The following is a 19,518-nucleotide window of genomic DNA, read 5'->3' on the forward strand; positions in this document are numbered from 1 at the left end:
TAAGCCCCAACAGAGGAGAGGACGTCATGCTTTCCCAGTGATGTGGGACACAGAGGCAGAAGAATAATTATTAAATTTTCTTACCTACTGACAAGGCCTTAAAACAGGCAGAGTGATCTCCACCTTAAGGCTTTGCTAAGGGCAAAGGACAATCGTAGCCTGACCAACCCCCTACCCCCAACCAGGATCCTATAAGTCTACTTTAACAATTCCTTTAGGAAACTTTATCTCTAAAACTCCAAGAGAGTGTCGACAATCATTCCCAAGCATATGGCCCACTGATATACATCTAAAGGGTCTCACGAGAAGGTTTTATTACTGGTAATGAATAACATTTTCCCCAGAAATAGCTAGCCCCTCAAGGTCCTAGAAACCTTGCTTCCAAAATTCCTTAGAGACTTACACCATCCCTAATCCCCTCCCCAACTTACAAGTATATAATAGACCACTCCTCACATCCCCGGGGCAGCAGCTCTTCCTGCCCACGGGCCCTGTCCCTGTGCTTTAATAAACCACCATTTTACACCCAAGATGTCTCAAGAGTTCTTTCTTGGTTGTCTGCTCCAAACCTCACCTATATTCTAGAACTTCATCAATTCGGGCAAACACACTCTGCAAAAGGCCCTTAGATCGGGTCCTGGTGTAGAGCAATGAAGGCCTAGGTATGAGCAATGAAGGTATCCTTGGTCCATTTGCCCTGTTTCCTGCAGAGGAGATCTAACGGATAGATCCCACTGAGGCCATGCAGTGTTACAAGAGCTCAGTCCTTTCCTAAGTTTTGCAATCCAAATTGTTTCCAGTGGGTTAAAAGGCACCCCACGGTAGAGTCCTTGGAAACTGAAGAAGCCTACTGAGGCCATGATCCCAGAAAAGTAAAGAAGGTCCATCACCAAATCCCCCTGCTGCCTGGGTGGCATCCCACGCAGGATATGTCAGAGGTTCCCATGTGTCAAAAGCAACCAGAGCCGTCCCTCAAGACATCGCTATTGATCACGATCCTGCCTTCCCCGGGAAGGCTTTCCTGCCATAAAAGGCCCTGCAGGGGTGCCGGCGCCCCTATCCTTCCCCATCGCATCCCAGGCTGCTGATGGGTGCCTGGTGAATATACTGTGCCGTGCCGTGCCATCGTATGTCCTGAAGACTGCATACTGTTTTGCCATTTTAACCCATGGAAATACTAGAAAAGTTTGGCAAGGGGAAATTACCCAATTTCGTAGCTTTAAATAGTCTGTAGACGACACTGACAAGAAACAGTAAAGACTGAAATCCATCATGGTCTATGCGACATTCCAACACATGTGGTCCTTACAGCCAACTTCCCTAGGAAACGGTCCCTGGTTGCATTTTAATTCAATTGGGTACTGGCTTCGGCCAGCTCCCAATGGAGGTCCCACGGCCAGAAGGGGCTAGACCAGGGATGTGGAGGGGATCACATTAGATCAATCAGGAGGAAACCTCACACGGGAGTCTTAAGATTGGCAGCCATCCTGGTGACTTAGGCGGCTGTCCTGTGGCCAAGAGAGACAACTCTGTATAAGAACAGGAACAGAGAGAGGGCATCAAGTTCCTGGGTCTTATTACCATTCCGGCCAGGGTACTGACTTCCAGTCAAAAGGCAGACGTTCTCCTCCCCGTAGAGTAGCCACAGGCTAGAGGATTACAGCCTGAGCAATTGACATGCAAGTGTTCCAACCAGATCATACTCCTTGAAAAGCCCCTGAAATGAGACTAAAGGAAGAGGAGAGAAAGTACTCACCAATTTTGCACCGAAGCTCAGAGTCCAAATGTAAAGACTCACAGCCCCACTTTCGGGAGCCTAATGATGAAGTTCTAGAACATAGGTGAGGTTCGGTGGGGTGAGGTCCGGAGCCGATGACCAAGAAAGAATTCTTGAGACATCTTGGGTGCAAAATGGTGGTTTATTAAAGCATGGGGACAGGACCCGTGGGCAGGAAGAGCTGCTGCCCCGCTATCCTGAGGAGTGGCTGATTATATACACAGGAGTTGGGTAGGTGAGGACAAAGGGGGTGTTCAGAAGACTGTCAGGATACTGGAGGCCTGGTTATTGTCAAGCCAAGGCAGTTCTTACCTCTAATGAGGCACTAACATGAAGACAGTTGGGAGTTTCCTGGTGGAATGTCACATTCTTCCTATCAAGCATCCTTGTCAATGAGCTTTAGGTTTAGAAGAAATTTAACTTTGTTTATATTTCCTTTCATCTCAGCCTCCTTCAGTTTTATGGAGGGGAGGGCGGTGTTAGGGCTGTAGGAGCTGAGTTTCTTGTCTCTGGAAGTTAGGCTATCGATAAGATAGCTTCTTTGTTGTTAATCACTAGGACTTTTATAAACCAAGGGAGACTCCTGTCTTGCAGGATTGTGATCTCTACAAGTTAACTATTTGTTTTCCTTTTAGGGCATCCAGAAGTGCCTGAGGGATGTCACACATGTCCCCAAGGTGGGGGTGGGGAGAAGGTGTGTAAGGTGCCAGCTTTTGCTTTGTCCTCAGCCAGCCTTCTTCTCCCTCATCACAACCATTCAGTTGTAAAAGTCATTTTGGCAGATAGCAGTTACCCCAAGAGCTGTGAACTCTGGTCCTTTATAAAGGAGCAACACATTGCCAGAGATGTCTTGAACTGGAAGAGTATGTTTGTGTCTGGTCACAACGTAATCTTTCTGTAGTAAGCATGAATTCCAGGGTAAAAATGTGGTCTTTGTTTGGCTCACTAATTGAATCTTTACATGTTGATTCTTTCAGCGAACCTGGAGCATCTGTAGGTGACAGACATTTCTTTAGGTGCTGCTGATAAAAAAAGATAATCAAGTGTCAGAATCATCCCAATAAAAAGCTGAGGGCCGGAAAGAGATCTATATGATATGAAATGCTGCGGGAGGTTCAAAGAAACAGCTCAGTGTTTTCATCCAGGAGCACATGGTAGGGATAGCAGGTGGCAGGAGAAGCCTGATTGACCCAGCATGGATCATGCAGACACTTTCCACACTTGATCTATGTGAGGTCTCACAGCAACTGTAGGACAACGTTGACTATATTGTCACTGCTTTACTGATGATGTGTGTAGTGGCTCCAAGAGAGGAGAAGCAACTTGCTTGGAGGGACTAGCCCATCAGGGCCAAAGCAGGATTCTAAGCTACCTTTGTTATTCTTATAAAGATGATTTTTTTTTCTTTTAGATTTTATTTATTTATTTGACAGACAGAACGCAGGCAGGGGGAGCAGCAGACAGAGGGAGAGGAAGAAACAGACTCCCCGTGGAGCAGGGAGCCTGATGTGGGGCTCCATCCCAGGACCCAGGGATCATGTCCTAGGCCAAAGGCAGGTGCTTCACCGGCTGAGCCACCCAGGTGCCCCACTTACACAGATTATTATGAAGGAATATATTTTATTTTAATTCACCATCCTGGGGTTTAACTCAGGAAGAAGCAGATTAACTCATATGCCTGCGTATATTTCTTAATGCTCAAAGCAGCTCTTGTTGATGTAGGTTTTAGCTAAGGTCTCTTTTTTCATCATAAGTGGGGTTGTGTTTTTTTTTTTGTTGTTTATTTAGAGAGTTATTGAGTCACATGGAGATGATAAATAATTAATGGTTTTGAAGCAACTAAACAAGGCCAAAGGTAAAGCAGTTTGTTAGCATAAAAGCTTGTCCTGTATTCTTTTCTCTTAGCACCTTTATCCTCAGAACCGCTTGATTGGACTTAAAATATATATGAGCAAGAAGGAGGGAAAAAAAATTCTACAATTCTGTTCTTCTCTCGTACAGGGCATATGCATGGAAGGCAGAGGTCTTGCTAGGCTCTGTAGTAATGAACTTGTGTTTCAAATTCCTTTGTTGTGGAGTACTATAGGTACATAACTAAGGACAGAATCTGTTCCCTGTATTAATATTTTTTAAAACTCCATTTACATTCTGAAATACAAGTGTTGTAAATTAGGCACCATTTTAATCAATGACACAGCAAACTTTTTTTTAATGAATTTTACTGTGGTATCCCTCTTAGAAACATTGAAAGTTAACTTTTTTTTTCCCCAAATCACCACCATATCTTCAGTTAATATAAAATATGAGTTATTTGTGTGGGAAAATATTATTTCTATAAAAGAATACAAGGTGTTTACTGTTAAATGTTAGGAAGCTACTTTGACTAAGAGGGAAGTAAATGTTTTAAGAGGTTCAATGAGAGGGCATTTTAATGATTAACACTAACTTCCATATACCAGTCAGGCTTACTAGTTTATTTAAAGTTTTGAGATTTCTTCTGTGTTAGTTTTCCATTAATTTTCATATTTTAAAACTCTCTGCACATCAGGCTACAAACCAAACAATGGCATCAAATTAAAATGAGTTATTGCTTGTGTGTTTCAGTCATATTTTTGACTCATTCATGGGTTTAGTGATTAAAGAGAATTTAATATATTTTAGAATTAATATGGAATTATTGATTTTTTTTCCTGTAAGGCTGGTTGCTTTTGTAATCACAAGGGCACTGGGCACTGGTCAAAGGACAAGTGGGACCTGAGATCCAGCTCATGTTGCATTTGCCTTGGGATGAGGCTCTATCTGCCCAGAGTTTTGGGCAACTTTTAAGAGTCTGGTCAAGTCACAAAAAAGTTGTTGGGTTTGTTTGTTTGTTTGTTTTTCCTTTTTACATAAAGGAGCCTGTAAGTTCATGGAAACCTTGTTCTAAGAAAAATAAAAGTAGTAAGGCCCCAGGCCTCAGTTTCTTGAGGCTATGGGGTGTGGGAGGATGTGGGTGTAGGTATGGGCTCGTGCACATGCGAACATGTGTGTTTCGGGGAACATAACGAGAGGAGAGGAGCAACTTAATGCAGAAGAACATTTTAAAAGTTTTCACAAATAAAAGTATTACATTAGATATTCTTTTCATATTTATTTTATTTTTCAGAAGAGGACTGTCAGAAGGCTCCGGAAAGCAAAGTTTGTCTGTGAAAAACAAAGATCCTTTACCTACACATTTTACAAGCAATGTGCAGAAAGCCATTGCTACATATACCTGGTAAGAATGAGCGCACTGCCTGCTTCAGATTGCAAAATCAAAACATACTCATAGTGAGTATAGGGAGCAAAATCAGGATTGCATTTCTAAGAGTTTAAAAAAAAAGCAGTTTCATTTGTAGTGTAATGAAATCTTACGGCATTAAGTGTTTTAAAATCAGTTTTAAAATCGGCTCAGAGAAGTAAAACCACTTCCAGTTTAATGTCTTCCCAGGAAATGGTCTTTACATGGCTTATGTTTGTCTCTCCAGTGAATCGGGGTCGTCATTCCCATCAAGCGGTAGCGCCACACCTGCAGGCGCCCACAGCTCTTGGTCAGGGTCTGGGACTCGGAGTTCTACCACTGGCTTATCAACTGAGAGGAGCTCCATTTACTCTTGGAGAGATGATGTATGTCTCAACCTGTTTTACATAATTCTGTGATTATAGTTGATAATGAGGAATTGCTTTCTTACTTTTAAATAATCTTTTTACCAATTTTGAACGCATTACCCATTACACACATAGGCATTTATCCCTATGAACGTGTTTACATATCACAACATGGAAAAACTTAAAAATACATATAAGATAAGGAAAAATAAAAATCACTCATAATTGGGCACCTGGGTGGCTCAGTGGGTTAAGCCTCTGCCTTCAGCTCGGGTCATGATCTCAGGGTCCTGGGATTGAGCCCCGCATCGGGCTCTCTGCTCAGCAGGGAGCCTGCTTTTCCCCACTCTCTCTCTGCCTGCCTCTCTGCCTATTTGTGATCTCTCTCTGTCAAATAAATAAAATCTTTAAAAAAATCACTCATAATTACATAACCCAGAGTCAAAGCTGTTGATAATTCTGTTTTTTCCCCATTTCCCAGCCCCTTCCTCCTAGTATGTTGTATATGATCACATAGATAGGTGTCATATCTGTGACTGGAAATTCAGGACAGACTTTGACAATGAGCAACTTAAATACAAGAGAAAACATGGAGAAGTAAAAATTGTACAAAATCACCATAAGTAGGGGAATTTCCCCCCAATATTTTAAATCAGATCTCTTACATTCCCCTCTCACCCTGGAAGAAGCTGTTAACTTGAACCCTATTTTTCATTCTCTGTGGGAGTGGGATTCTTAGCTCTGTGGACCTGAGTCTCCAGCTCAGGCTTTCATTGGGCACTCTGCCAACCACGGGCTCCTGCCTCTTTATCCCCTCAAGCACCCCTGAGAATAGGGACTCAACCTTTTGTGAAGCCCACGTGGTTATGTAAGAACCTCCACTATATTACCTTGGATGCTCTGACTCCTGCACTTTTTTGGTGTGTGTTCTGGTTTCCTTTGCCCTCTTGAAAACGGTTCACCACTTGGAAGGCACCAATGGGCCCACTTCCTCAGGCGGGGGCAGGGGAGGGTGTGTGTGTAACAGTGGGGCTTCCCACAGCAGCAGGAGGGACCCTGGAAGGAGTCAGCTCCAAACCACTCAGGCTTTTTCCAACAAGGCGGGACTGGCTCACCTGTGATAAACAACCCCCCACCTCCCCGCTCACTCCCGGGTCTGCAGGTAGGAAGAAGGCTGAAGACCATTGCTTCATACTTTCCCGATTCTGCAATTCTTTCAGTAGATGTTTTTATGTAATTCTCCAGAGAGATTCTTGTGACTTCCATTTATGGAACAACTGAAATGCCTTCAGGCCCTACAATTGCTTTTCATTTAAAAACTTTTTAACTTACTTTTTTGATAGGTAATAGTTGCAAAAAGCATCAAAAGCCAAAAGAGAGGAAATTGAAAGTCAGCCCCTTTCCTCGCCTCAGCCACCCTGTCCCCTCCCCAGAGGCAAATATTAGTTTTTTACCCGATTTGACTTTTAGAAGAGATCATTCAATTCCTCTGCTGTCTGGGAATCTGGTATAGTATCAATCTGATGGAAGGTGCAAAACAAAAAAGTATTAAGTATCATTCTATGAAAATCAATCCGGTTTGGCCATCTTGGATCAGGTGTATCAAAAATGAGTGTGCATTTTGTTGCTCTGAGTTGTGGATTAGATTTTAGGTTCACACAACCCTAAAAGAAAATATAGCCAGGGCTCTTCATTAAAAGAAGGGAAATGGCCCTTCATATAAAAGTCATTTTCCTTGGGACACCTGGGTGGCTCAGTTGGTTAGGCGACTGCCTTCGGCTCAGGTCATGATCCTGGAGTCCCAGGATCGAGTCCCACAACGGGATCCCTGCTCGGCAGGGAGTCTGCTTCTCCCTCTGACCCTCCCACTTTTCATGCTCTCTCTCTCTCTCTCTCTCTCAAATAAATAAATAAATAAATCTTGAAAAAAAAATAAAAAATAAAAATAAAAATTTTCCTTTTCAATGATATCATTATCAGAAGAAAAACGAGCTGGAGTTTTGCAGCTGTGCTTAAGTGTGTCATGCTCAACTATATGAGGGACTTATGTCTGTGTACACGTATACATGTAGATATTGTAGGTATGTGCACATGTGAGTATATAGATGTCTTTCAATATGTGTACCTTTACCTCTGTTTATATCTATATAAACTCTCAAATAAGTCTCATAATGCATGTGGTAGAAATGATCTCTCTTTAACTGTTAAAGAAGCCAAATCTCAACAGTGGGATGTAATTTCCCAGAAGAGTAAAAATTGGGCCACTGCCATGTCTGACTGCAAAGTCCACGTTCTTGTTATCATGTCGTATTTCTTCTTATATAACGGGCACTTTAAATTCGTAAATGTTAATGATGATGAAGGCTGTGTTTCTACAACTTTCAGTCTTGTAACAAAATGTGCCATTTCTATTTCAGGAGTTTGACAAAGCCAATGCGCAGAAAGTGCAGCAGTTATTCTGGGAGGTGGAGGAAATGTTATTTGAAGGGAAAGTAAGCCCTCAGACTCAGAATCTCGTGGCTGAATGCAGTGAGTGGGCAAGAAGATCCCTCCATTTGAGGTAGGAAAGTTCAGAGTAACTCTCTGAAATGGGTTCTGGAACCACTCACTCTTGGCCTCTTTAATACAAACAGTATATTTTGACTGAAAGCAATTGCCCAGTCAAAATACGTATCCAGGTCACATGTCTTTACTAAGAAAGCACAGCCTTTGAAATGCTGTGTGAGGAAATACTGGGACATTCCAGGTACCCAAGTGCGTCTTAACTCATGAGAAGCAAATCTAGCTCATTTTCAAAAAGGCATTATGCGTGTAACAAATGCAAGAGTGGTAGAAGCGATCCTTTACCTTCACATTCACTAGTATGTGAGCAAGTCGTCAGTCTTCAGAGCCAGAGTTGGAGGAGAAACACAGTAACTATTTGCCAAATGAATGGATAGATGAATCTTCTAACTAATGAAGATTCCTTACGTAGGAAGGATCACTTATTTTTTTAATCCCTCTGGGATTTTATATATATATGTATGTATGTATGTAATTATTTATTTGTTGTTATTATTTTTTTTAATTTATCTTTTTTCAATAGGCTCCATGCTCAGTGAGGAACCCAGTGCAGGGCTTGAACTCATGACCTTGAGACCAAGACCTGAGCTGATATCAAGAGTTGGATCTTTAACTGATCCAGGCACCCCAGGATCACTTATTTTTTTCATATCAAAGGTGTAGAACATAGACTTGGTCTGAAGGAGAGCTTTTCCTCTTTCAGTGATTTGGCCAAACCCACTTAGGAGAAAAATCCATCTCCATTATCAGAAGTTCCTCCGTATTGCATCTGGGGAGCATAGATTAGAGCCCTCATACAAATGTAGGTGGATATTCTGGTTACTTCAACTAGGCAACTTAAAAAAAAATCTTAACTAAGTAGTCTTTAAATCTTTCTATTCAGCCCTTCATAAGCCCCCTGTCTTGAAGAGTTTAATACATCTGCCCGATATTAATTGTGGATGCTTACTTTTCTAGGCATGGGGCACTTACCCAAAAGCTAGGAGCTCAGACCTGCTCCTGTCTCTCTTGTCTTATATAGTTAAGATAAAAATGAAGGAGGGGACAGTGGAAAAACAAAAGACTGCGAGGAGGGGTGCCTGCGTGGCTCAGTCAGTTAAGGTCTGCCTTCAGCTCAGATCACAATCCAGGGTCCTGGGATCGAGTCCTGTGTCAGGCTCCCTGCTTAGTGGGGAGTCTGATTCTCCCTCTCCCTCTGCTGCTCCACCCTGCTCATGCTCTCTCTCTCTCTCTCTCTCTCTCTCAAATAAATAAATAAAATGTAAAATTTTAAAACAGGAAAAGACCAAGGAATATATGCCAGGTATATATATTTGTATAGTTTTATTCATTATGTAAATATTAGTTAACATAGAGAAGCTCCTGTGCACCCAGCGTTACCCTCGCTATCTGAATCTGATACACGTTATCTCTAAACCACTCATCAGTCCTCCAGGTAACTATTGCTTTATCTCATGTACAGACAACAAACACATAAAATCAGTATCTGAGAGAGCCTGAGAACTTTGCCTCAGATCTCTTCTTCAGTAGCAAGAACAGCCTCTCCCTCTCCGTCAAACCTGTGCTTTCTCTCTGACACCATTGCGCTTCTCACATTAACAGTCTATTCCGTATCACTTTATACACATGCCTTCAAAATATTGTGTCATCTGACTTCCAATGTTGCAAAGAGTTTTTCCTTTTTCCAACCAAAAATATGAGTAAGTTCCTTTTTTTTTTCCTTTTTGTACCTTGCAGAGTATTAGGAAGACAGCTCATCGTGCCAACTGATGAAGGGTTCCAACATTTCCAGGGCAGCAAGCCTAGTGTCGTGGTCCACAAACCCTTCTCAGATGCCTGTGGACACAACCACAACAGCAGAGAGTAGGTTCCTATAAGTTACTTTTGAAAGTATTTTTAATTTCATTTTAGTTATACTTTTTTTTTTCATGTCTATCTTAGCCATGAGCCTTGGTTCCACTGACTCAGTAGCTCAGATTTCAGTGAAGGCCAGGTACAGAGCATTTGTTCTCCAAGGTGCTTCCAATTCTAGATTGATGATGATGGTGATGATGATGGAGAGTGTGTGTAATACAGATAACAAGGAAGTTAAGTTCCGAACGTTTGTTTCAAAGACTCTGAAAGGTGGGCTAAATGCAAAATGAAAACCTGACCCCTTGTGATCCATCCTAGGCTCCAATACAATAGCGGAAGAAATAAAGCTCTATCCCATTTTCTTTTGCTTAACAACAGATTTTGATAAATCCCTCCATGCCAGACACACATATCTGGGACTGTGCCAAGATATCATCTTATTACAGGAAAGGGATGCAAACTCATAGAGTAACTTAAGAGGCCCTTAAAATTTTTTAATGTTGCCTGTGTTAAAATGTCGCTTTGAAGGATACGATTTTATCAAATGTAATAAAAAATGATTTTTTTTTTTTTTGGCCTGGGATTCTGTACTTTATTTAAAGACTCATCCAAATCATGCAAGCAATATATTTCAATGTTCACGGAGGATCTGCTTTTCCCCACAGGTTGTGTGTCTCTGGTTCTCAAATACTCCCTGCGGCGTGCTCAGCCCTTGCCCTGCCAGGCCCTGATGGCCCAGAGGTTGCTGACCTGAAGGCAGGGTCACCCCTGCAAGAAGAGGTTTATGACATAGATGGAAAGATTGAAGAATATTTTGCTTTTGACAGAAAAGAAGAGTAAATAGAATTTATTTGACATTGACTTAGTGCAATACTATTAATTTACTTGGAATTTATTTTGATTATATGCTCATTTAGTGTTTAATGATTTTTTAATTGCCCCAAAGATTTTCCATTCTTCTGAGAGTGATACACCCCCAGAAGCTCTTGGATTCCTAGCAAGTTATGTCTATGCTAGATCAGTGCTTCCTTTTTTTTTTTTTTTTTTTTTTTTTGACAACATGGCAGAGCTAGAAAACAAGAATTGTGTTCACCATGTTAGTGAAAGTGGACAAGGCTCATGGTCACCTTCATTCCCTGAGGAGACTCAGGCTGCTGCCCAGAAGGTCAAAGGTCTAGGAAGGCCCAGTCTCTGCACTAAATACAGAGACTTCAGTTGGTTTTTGATAAAAGCTACAAAAACTGAATAATAAAAAGTTGCCTGTGATCGAAAACGGGTACATCAGAAAGTAACAATGTGCCCTTTTTTTTTTTTAAGATTTTATTTATTTTTTTGACAGAGATCACAAGTAGGCAGAGAGGCAGGCAGAGAGAGAGGAAGGGAAGCAGGCTCCCTGCTGAGCAGAGAGCCCGACACGGGACTCGATCCAGGACCCCGGAATCATGACCCGACCCGAAGGCAGAGGCTTTAAGCCACTGAGCTACCCAGGCGCCCCAACAATGCGCCATTTAAAAAAAAAAGTTATGTTTATACAATATAATATACATGGGTGTGCATATCAGTGAGATAAAGAAGTAGATAGCACTATTTTAACTTTAACCATTGATACTTTTAGTAATTACAGTGGCTTTTGTTCTTAGTGATGATGAACGTCTTGAACAAAAATCCCCTCACCACCACAAGATGTGGTGGAAACACGGACTTCCGCCCGTTTCTCCTCATGACTGTATCAAAGATGCGGTGGCCGCCGAAGTGTTTGATCACGTCTGGAAAAGTGTGGTAGAGATATTGGAAGAGCTGATTCGAAAAAATTGGGAAGTTACACTCACAGGTACTTATTTGCAGCATTTAGCCCTAACAAGAAGAAAAAAAGACTCTTCTTGCTCAGTTTTGTGTGGCCACCCAGCTTGTACCTAGGATATGATCGGGTGAGAAGAGAAGCAGGTTTTCTTCCCTTATTCACAAATGATCTTTAATCCCTTCAAAAAGGACATTATTTTTTGAATTATAAAAATAATATATATGCACTTTGGAATGATGACATAGAAATCCACAAGAAAGAAGGTTAAAGTTACTTTTTAAAAATCTCTAAATTTTAGGATAACTTCTCTAATAATGTGAGTTTAGTTTTTAATTGTTTATGACATCTGTAAAGCAAAACAGAAACATAGGTAATCTAATAATCACTTCATTTAACCTTATAAAATGTTCTCTCAACTACTTGAAATTGAGAAGAAACAAATCCTAGAAATGGCCGTGGTAGACGTTATGGCTAATGTCACAGAATCCATTTGTATGATAGGGTACTCCTCATGTTAATTTAAATATATTCTTTTTCCAACTGAGAGGATTGAGATATGATAAAATACCAAGAATTGTTCTTGCCCCCATGTATAATCCCTGGTTTTCTACCCACCACTGAAATGATAAGCGTGTGTGTGTGCAAAGCCTCACGTCAGCAAATGGCTCTTTTGGGGTCTCTGCTCTCTGCAGGGTTCAGCGGCCATAGCAGACTCACCGTAACTGAAAAACTGAGATTCTCTTTGTGAATTTTAAGTACATATATTCGATAACATGTTTCCTAATAATACTGATTTTTTTTTATTTTAATTTTTTTTTTTTTTTTTTTGGTAACACAGAAGGAAAGAAACAGAAAGAAAAATTGAAAGTAGCTGAGAAGAAATCTCCACTGATACTCATGTCCCGTGTTAACACTGATGCACCGAGTGTCCCCCCAGGCAGAAGCTCTGAAACCCGAAGCGTATCCCTGGCTTCTCACCTCAATCCACCTCAGGTAGAGGCTTGCCGACCAGTATCTCTCTTTCTTTCAGTATCTTTACCTCTGGCCGATTTTGTCCGAGTGCTATTCTGTTATCGAATATTTGGTTCCATTTGTCAATTAGGCCAAGATTTTAAAAATACTCTTTTCATGGAGTGAGTAGCATCGCCATATTCTATAATAGAGGATAGACACTCAGATTTGACACTTTTGACCTGCTTGGAGCTGTGGAGCTGTTTCCATATTTTTTAAGAGAAAAAAAATGCTTTTCTCAACATTTCTAGCCAATTTGAAGGTTGTAGAGTTCTCCGGTCTTCCCACCAAAATGCTAAAAAAATAAAGCAAGTCAATGAGAATATGTTGGGCTCATCCCACATTTATTGAGTTTATATTTAAAGTGCACTGTACTCAGTATTTTGAGGAGATATATAGCTGAACAAAGCATGGTCCCCGTTCTAGTCAAAGGAAAGGTAATACAAGTCACAGGCAACACATTGTGTGAGTCATGCGCCGAACAAGGCCTCAGGAGAATCATAGAATGAATCATCCTGACTAGGGCTCAAATGTTGATCTTTTAGGTTGGAGGTGAACATTGAGCAGAAACATGAAGAAACGAGTAGGTCTTAAATGGGTAGGAAGTCTGCATGGGTCATTTCAGGCCAGGCAGAGGTGTGAAGGAATGGAGAGGGGCACGTTTAGAGAGCAGTGATTGGGCGGAGTGGGGTTAGAGGCGAGAATGCTGGGGTGGTGAGAATAGAATCATATGAATAGGTAAGAGCACCTAACACAGAACCTGTACATGCTAAGCACGCAATACATTTTTCTCAACTTGCTTCCTTAGTCAAAGATCTGGTGGAGGGTGAGGCTGGAAAGGCTGAGCTTGTTCATGGGAGACCTTCGGTAGTGCTAAGGAGCTTAGACTTTATGTATTGCACAGCCCGTCTTATGTGGGGGAACAGAGCAAAAGGATAAGACAGGATTCCTGGTCTTGAGGTACATGCAGTTTAGCTGGAGGGAGTCAAGCCATGCCAAACACTACGACACACGTGCGCACACAGGCAACATGAGGCAGTCAGTAGATCGTAGAATGGATGACAGTTTGAGCTGTACGACTACAAGTATAGGGTCTGACCTCACAATTTCTTAGCTCTGTGATCCTGAATCAAACCCTTCATCTCATTATCTATGGGATATGTGAGTCAGGAAGCTGTGAGAAGGAAAGGAAATAAGACATATGGTACAACGTGTAGTGTAGAGAAGGTGCTCAGTAAGCGTTAGCTTTCATCATAACCAGATGTGAATTGTATGTTCTATCCTCTCCTATCCTATCCTATCCTATCGCATATTGTAATTTGATGTCCTTTACCTCATATATGCCATGGGGCTCAGGGGAAAAGCAGCATACCTCCATAAAGTAGAGTGATACATGAACTAAATCCTAAATGATAGGTAAGATTTAGTAAGCCTGAAAGGAGAAGGGAAGATATTCAAGGCAGAGGCAAAAATATGCACCTAACATGGGAGCAAACAGATGCTCTTTGCAAGACTGGAAGAAGACAGAATAGTGTGTGAGGTCCAGGGGGCAGAAGTTTAAAATAGAAATGCCTCATAGGATTGTTTTACTCTGTAGCATAAGGGCTTTATGGTAAACCTTCTTTGCTTCTGCTGTTCCAAATAAACTTTCAGAGCTGCTACCATTTATTGTATTTTTTGGACTTTTTAAACGGCTCAGGCAGGTTCAACAGTGTTTCCCACTTTGCGTGTTCAAATATGCAGTATGAATCGTATAAAAATGGGCAGCTGATGACAACATGGGAAAGAACCTTAAGTATTAGGCAATATAAGTAAACTTGAGAAATATGGAAATTTTTAAATCTAAAGGGCTTTCTACAAGTATTTTCTTTTTATAGCTTTGGATGGGTTTTGAAGATTTTTTTATAGCTAATTTGTTGTTTTCATTTGGATCAGTGTTAAGAGAAAAAGAATGGACAACAAAGGTGGAAGTAAAAATGAAATATTATTAGAGCCTGTTTTGAAATAGTCAAAGCATTCTAGTGGTAATTACAACAGGTCTTACTTTATTCCTTTAACATTTTTTCTAACATTCATCATGGGGGAAATGTGATTGTGGTTGCTACATCTATTCTCCAACTAGAATATGATTCTAGTTTCAGAAATCCCGTTTCCCTGAATCTAAATGTTGTTTTCCACCCCAGTTGGCCATATGGTGGGACCAGATAGGGAAATCATGATTATTTACCCTCACTTCATGCTTCCACCAGTGTTACCTAATTTAATTCTCATATGAAGTATGTGTCCTTATCCTCAACTTAAAGATTAGGGAATTAAGACTCCAGGAACAAAGTCATCTTTCCAAGACCACCTAACAGGAAGCAGTTAGAACTGGAATTCAAATGTAAGCCTTGGAGATCTGGGGTTTGGGTTTTTTCCAGGCTTCTCTGCGGCTCCCAAGGCAACTACATGGAGCCAGCTATGAAGGCTGAGGTAGGAAAAGAGGTCCAAAGCAACAGCCCAATTAGGAGCTGGGGTAGCCTTTCTTTGCCTCTCCAGATTCTCCCTCTACCTTCCTCCCCCGGTGTCTCCGGAGGATGGCGCTGTAGGGAGGGCTCCCTTGCCCTGCAGCTTTCAGAGCTCAGAGCAGGGGAGGAGAATGACGGGACGCTGTTTATTCCTGGCCTCTTGGCCAGGTCACAGCAATTGGTGGCATTTTCCCAACCAGTTACGCTGTCCAGATTCCAGAAACTTCTCCCTCACTTTTGGCCTTCTAGGTCTGCTTGTGGTAATATGTCTCTACTGTTATGTAGTTATATTGCCTGGGGGAATAAAGCCGGTCCTTGTTAATTTCTCTTCCCACATCTTTTTAAAATATCATGCGTGTTATATTTTTTTCCTCAAATTAGCCAGTTGGAGTGTGCCATTTTTTTTCCTGCTAATTCCTGACAGGCACCGGTAATCACAATAGCACTGGGTGCTTATTTTTTAATTTGTACTGTTTTTACTTTTCTCAGATTCATCGCTTCTCCAACAATTTTTATAGTGATTTGAGCGGTGTGATGGCAATTCAAGCAAAGCCATTGCAGCAGAGACCTAGAACACAGTACGTATAAGAAATGATTACCTGCCTCTTCTGTAGGCTGGATACCCCTGAGCCCTGAAGACTACAGAGCTTGTGGGATATGGAGCATCCTGGTTAACCCCATATGTGCTAGGTGTGCCTGAGCCCATTAGGGAAGGAGAAAGCCACACGTGAGAATGAAGACACACCCTTCTAATATCAACCACAAAATGATCACCGTTAGGCTAGGGCAGATAGATAAGGGGAAGAGAGCTGCGAGTTCTTAACCTTGTGGGCTATACTATAGGATTACAATCAGTGAGAACCTTAGACTTCTTTCCTGCTGTGGAAGATTCTTCATTGAAACAAATTGAATTGGAAATGATAGTCTGTGCATTCATTCAACCGATGTTTATTGAGCCAGGTGCTGTTCTAGATGATGCCTGGTCATGGACACAAGTTCTCCTAATGCTGACATCTGAGTAATCAGCTTGACTTCCACCCCGCAGGAATGAGCAAGAGGACAGATCATTGGGTGCAGGGCCCGGTGCCTTTTCTTTGGCACGGCACCGCCTGGGCCGAACCTCTGATGCTCGAGTGCTCCACACTTCTGAAAGGAAAACACCCGCCTACACGAGGCTGCCTTCTCTTACTGCAGACTCACAGAGGATGAAAACCCCCAATGTGTACAGTGATGAAGTTCTTAGGGGAACAAAACTGTAAGTCCTGTCTCTCTCCTGGTAAACCAGATGTCACAGAGGATGGAGAGGCTCACCAGTTAGGGCTTATGGACTCAAACGCAGAAGCATCCTCTGTCAGCTTTTATGTGGCCACTTCCTAAGTAATTTGTGAATTTGGATATTTCCCATGAGCTGTGTTGCAGTAGTTGAGTTGGCTGTATGCTAGAACATAAAGTCAGGTATTGTACCCGCAGCTGTACACACAGCCGGGCAGCAAAACGCAGCTGTAATGGTGAAGCCATCTTGAATTGGTATTCAGTGGCCTCACTTGTAAAAGGAATAGTTAGCTAATGTTTTCAAATTACATAATTCATTCTTTTTCATTATGAGGTTCAAAACAATTAATGTGCATAAAATGCTATACTAATAAAAGGGAGGTATGTAACTATTAGTTTTTTGTTTCAAAACTTTTTGTAATGTGATATTGGTTTCAGAAGTAGCATAACTGTTAGTTTTTATCTATCTCTAAGGCTGTGTTTTGCCCCACGTGGGGAGTTTCAAAAAAGCTTTTGACCTTAGGTATCAACTTCAGAGCATTGCCTTGTTAGAAAGGAATTTGTCCCCTCGTTTTTTGCAGAATTACAAAAGAGCACACCCGCTTTCTCAATAATAAGGGTCAGTGTTTATTGGGTGTATCCGGTTACCAGCACCAGCTAAGGGAGTCACATTTATTATCTTATTTATTCCCGGCCACAAATCGTTTGAGTTGGTCCTCATAGTATCCCAGGTCCAAGGTAAGGAGACAGAGGCTGAGAGAAGTTGCGTAATTTGCCAAAGATGATCCCACCAGGGAGAGACAGAGCTGGGACTCCCCACAGTGCTGTCCAGCTTTGGAGGCCACACCCAGGGGCCTTGGGGCCACCCGCCTCCCCACTGCAGGGGTGGAAGGCATGAGCAGCCACCAGGACTTAACCAGCAACTGGGTTTTTCAGGATGCAATCCACAATGCCAGGCCATGTTTGGTTTTTTGATGGGTCACTGTTCCTTTAACCATCTGGAGCTGGTAGTTCCAGTGTTATTTGGGATATTCAGGTTGTCCAAGGTTGTTCGCTCTGGCAGTTCTTCCAAGAACTCTCACCTTCTCGTTGTGACACCTGGGACCCCGACCCCTACAACCGGTGTCATTAGCACCTCGTGGGCCCTCGTCTCCTCCCCCCAGCCCAGCTGGACTCCATCGTCAAGCTTTCATCTCAAACCTTTTCTCTTTTCTGTTGTGATAAGTCAGATGCCTCCAACTGTCTGTTCCCTTCATGTTCTGCCCTGTCCCTAACTGTAGACCTGTGTTTTCCAACCTTTTTTAAATTTTTTTTTAATATTGCCATACTAAGGAGCCCTTTAAGACTTGTTTTCCTAATTTCTACCCCACTTGTGGAATTTTAATGCCACAAACATACTGTACATTCTATGTACTGTTCTTTATATCTGTGTTTGTTTGTTTTTTTGTTTTTGTTTTTTTTTTTAAGATTTTATTTATTTGTCAGAGAGAGAGGGAGAGAGAGTGAGTGCAGGCAGACAGAATGGCAGGCAGAGGCAGAGGGAGAAGCAGGCTCCCTGCCAAGCAAGGAGCCCGATGCGGGACTCAATCCCAGGACGCTGGGATCATGACCTGAGCCGAAGGCAGCTGCTTAACCAACTGAGCCACCCAGGCATCCCTATATCTGTGTTTTATGCACAAAAAGAATAAGGGTTATTTTTTGTCCCAACAACAACCCATGTTTGCTCCTTGGGGACAATGTCACCATCTTTGACTCTACATAACTGTATCTTCCCGTTACTTCTCCTCACCCACCTTGACTGGAGGCAGCCTTACCATCTTTCTGAGCCACAAACAGACCAGCTATGCATGTTCTGACTTCCGGGATTTTGTTCATGCTCTGCCTTTCACTCTTATTAAAATAAGTTTTTTAACTATCAAAGTACAAAAAGTTCTCTGTGGGACATTAGAACAATACCAGAAATATGACTAGGTATCAAAGATCCCCTGTATGGCCAACATGTAGAAATATAAAAATGATAACTTGCTAAGTTTACTACCAATTTTGTCTATGGTCATGTTTCTTTTCTTTTCTTTCCCTTATTTTTTTTCTAATACCACATTATCATACTATTGTGGCACTTTTTCATATGATTTTTTCATTTGATTTTATTCATATTTTCCATGTTGTTAAATATTTCTCAAAGCATGATTTTAATGGCTAGAAAATAACAGGTGGTATGTGATAATCTATTAAGCATTTCCCGTTATGGAAACTTTTCATTCCTTCTGTATTTTCACTATCATAATGTACAGCAAACATCCTTTTTTAAAAAGATTTGATTTATTTGTCAGAGAGAGTGTACAAAAAGGGGGGAGCAGCAGGCAGAGAAGAAGCAGACTCCCCGCTGAGCAAGGAGCCCAATGTGGGATTCGATCCAAGGAATCCCAGGATGACAACCTGAGTCAAAGGCAGACACTTAGGCATTGAGTCACCCAGGTGTCCCTGGACATCATTTTATATAAATCCTTTCTTAAGTTTTTATTAAATTCCAGTTAGTGTAATATTAGTTTCAGGTGTACAATATCATTTGATATAAATCTTAAAAAGGAAGACTTTAAATTGTGTCCTGGTGGTATAGACCCAGAAGTAAAGCTACCAGGTCAAAGGTTACAGGTATTTTTAAGACTCTTGAAATATTTTCCAAAGCTCTTCCCAGAATGTTTCTCACAATTTATAATCCCACTGGCAGGACACAAGACTCTTTCCTTGCAGCTTCTAAACAATGGATAGTATATGTATTTTAAAACATCAGAGGTCAAAAGGGTCATATTTTAATTCTCCTAACTTTATTTATTTTGTTGTTGTTGTTTACAATTTTTTTATTTTATTTTTTCAGTGTTCTAAGATTCATTGTTTATGCACCATACCCAGTGCTCCATGCAATATGTGCCCTCCTTAATACCCACCACTAGGCTCACCCATCCCCCCATCCCTCTCCCCTCCAAAACTCTCAGTTTGTTTCTCAGAGCCGACAGTCTCTCATGCTTTGTCTCCCCCTCTGATTTACCCCAATTCACTTTTCCTTTTCTTTTCCTAATGTTCTCCATGTTATTCCTTACACTCCA

The 19,518-nt window shown here is 41.6% G+C and overlaps 2 protein-coding genes across 2 annotated transcripts in view; both read left to right on the forward strand.

Moving 5' to 3' along the window:
- The window catches only part of LOC111144566 (toll like receptor 3), an 80,290-nt gene extending 75,340 nt beyond the window's left edge, over nt 1-4,950 (forward strand). The window contains exon 8 of the mRNA XM_022498906.1: nt 4,923-4,950. The gene's annotated coding sequence lies outside the window, so the exon portion shown is untranslated. The remainder of the gene's footprint in view (nt 1-4,922) is intronic.
- The window catches only part of LOC111144567 (cytochrome P450 4V2), a 69,687-nt gene that overhangs the window by 7,401 nt on the left and 42,768 nt on the right, over nt 1-19,518 (forward strand). Inside the window, exons 2-10 of the mRNA XM_022498910.1 lie at nt 4,923-5,033; nt 5,284-5,422; nt 7,822-7,964; nt 9,704-9,829; nt 10,486-10,656; nt 11,461-11,651; nt 12,460-12,614; nt 15,629-15,717; nt 16,185-16,394. Of these exons, the coding sequence (XP_022354618.1) occupies nt 7,879-7,964; nt 9,704-9,829; nt 10,486-10,656; nt 11,461-11,651; nt 12,460-12,614; nt 15,629-15,717; nt 16,185-16,394 (1,028 nt within the window). The 5' untranslated portion in view covers nt 4,923-5,033; nt 5,284-5,422; nt 7,822-7,878. The remainder of the gene's footprint in view (nt 1-4,922; nt 5,034-5,283; nt 5,423-7,821; nt 7,965-9,703; nt 9,830-10,485; nt 10,657-11,460; nt 11,652-12,459; nt 12,615-15,628; nt 15,718-16,184; nt 16,395-19,518) is intronic.

This window comes from Enhydra lutris, unplaced genomic scaffold (genome assembly GCF_002288905.1).
Source record: "Enhydra lutris kenyoni isolate GAN:26980312 unplaced genomic scaffold, ASM228890v2 scaffoldscaffold11, whole genome shotgun sequence".
Lineage (NCBI taxonomy): Eukaryota > Metazoa > Chordata > Mammalia > Carnivora > Mustelidae > Enhydra > Enhydra lutris.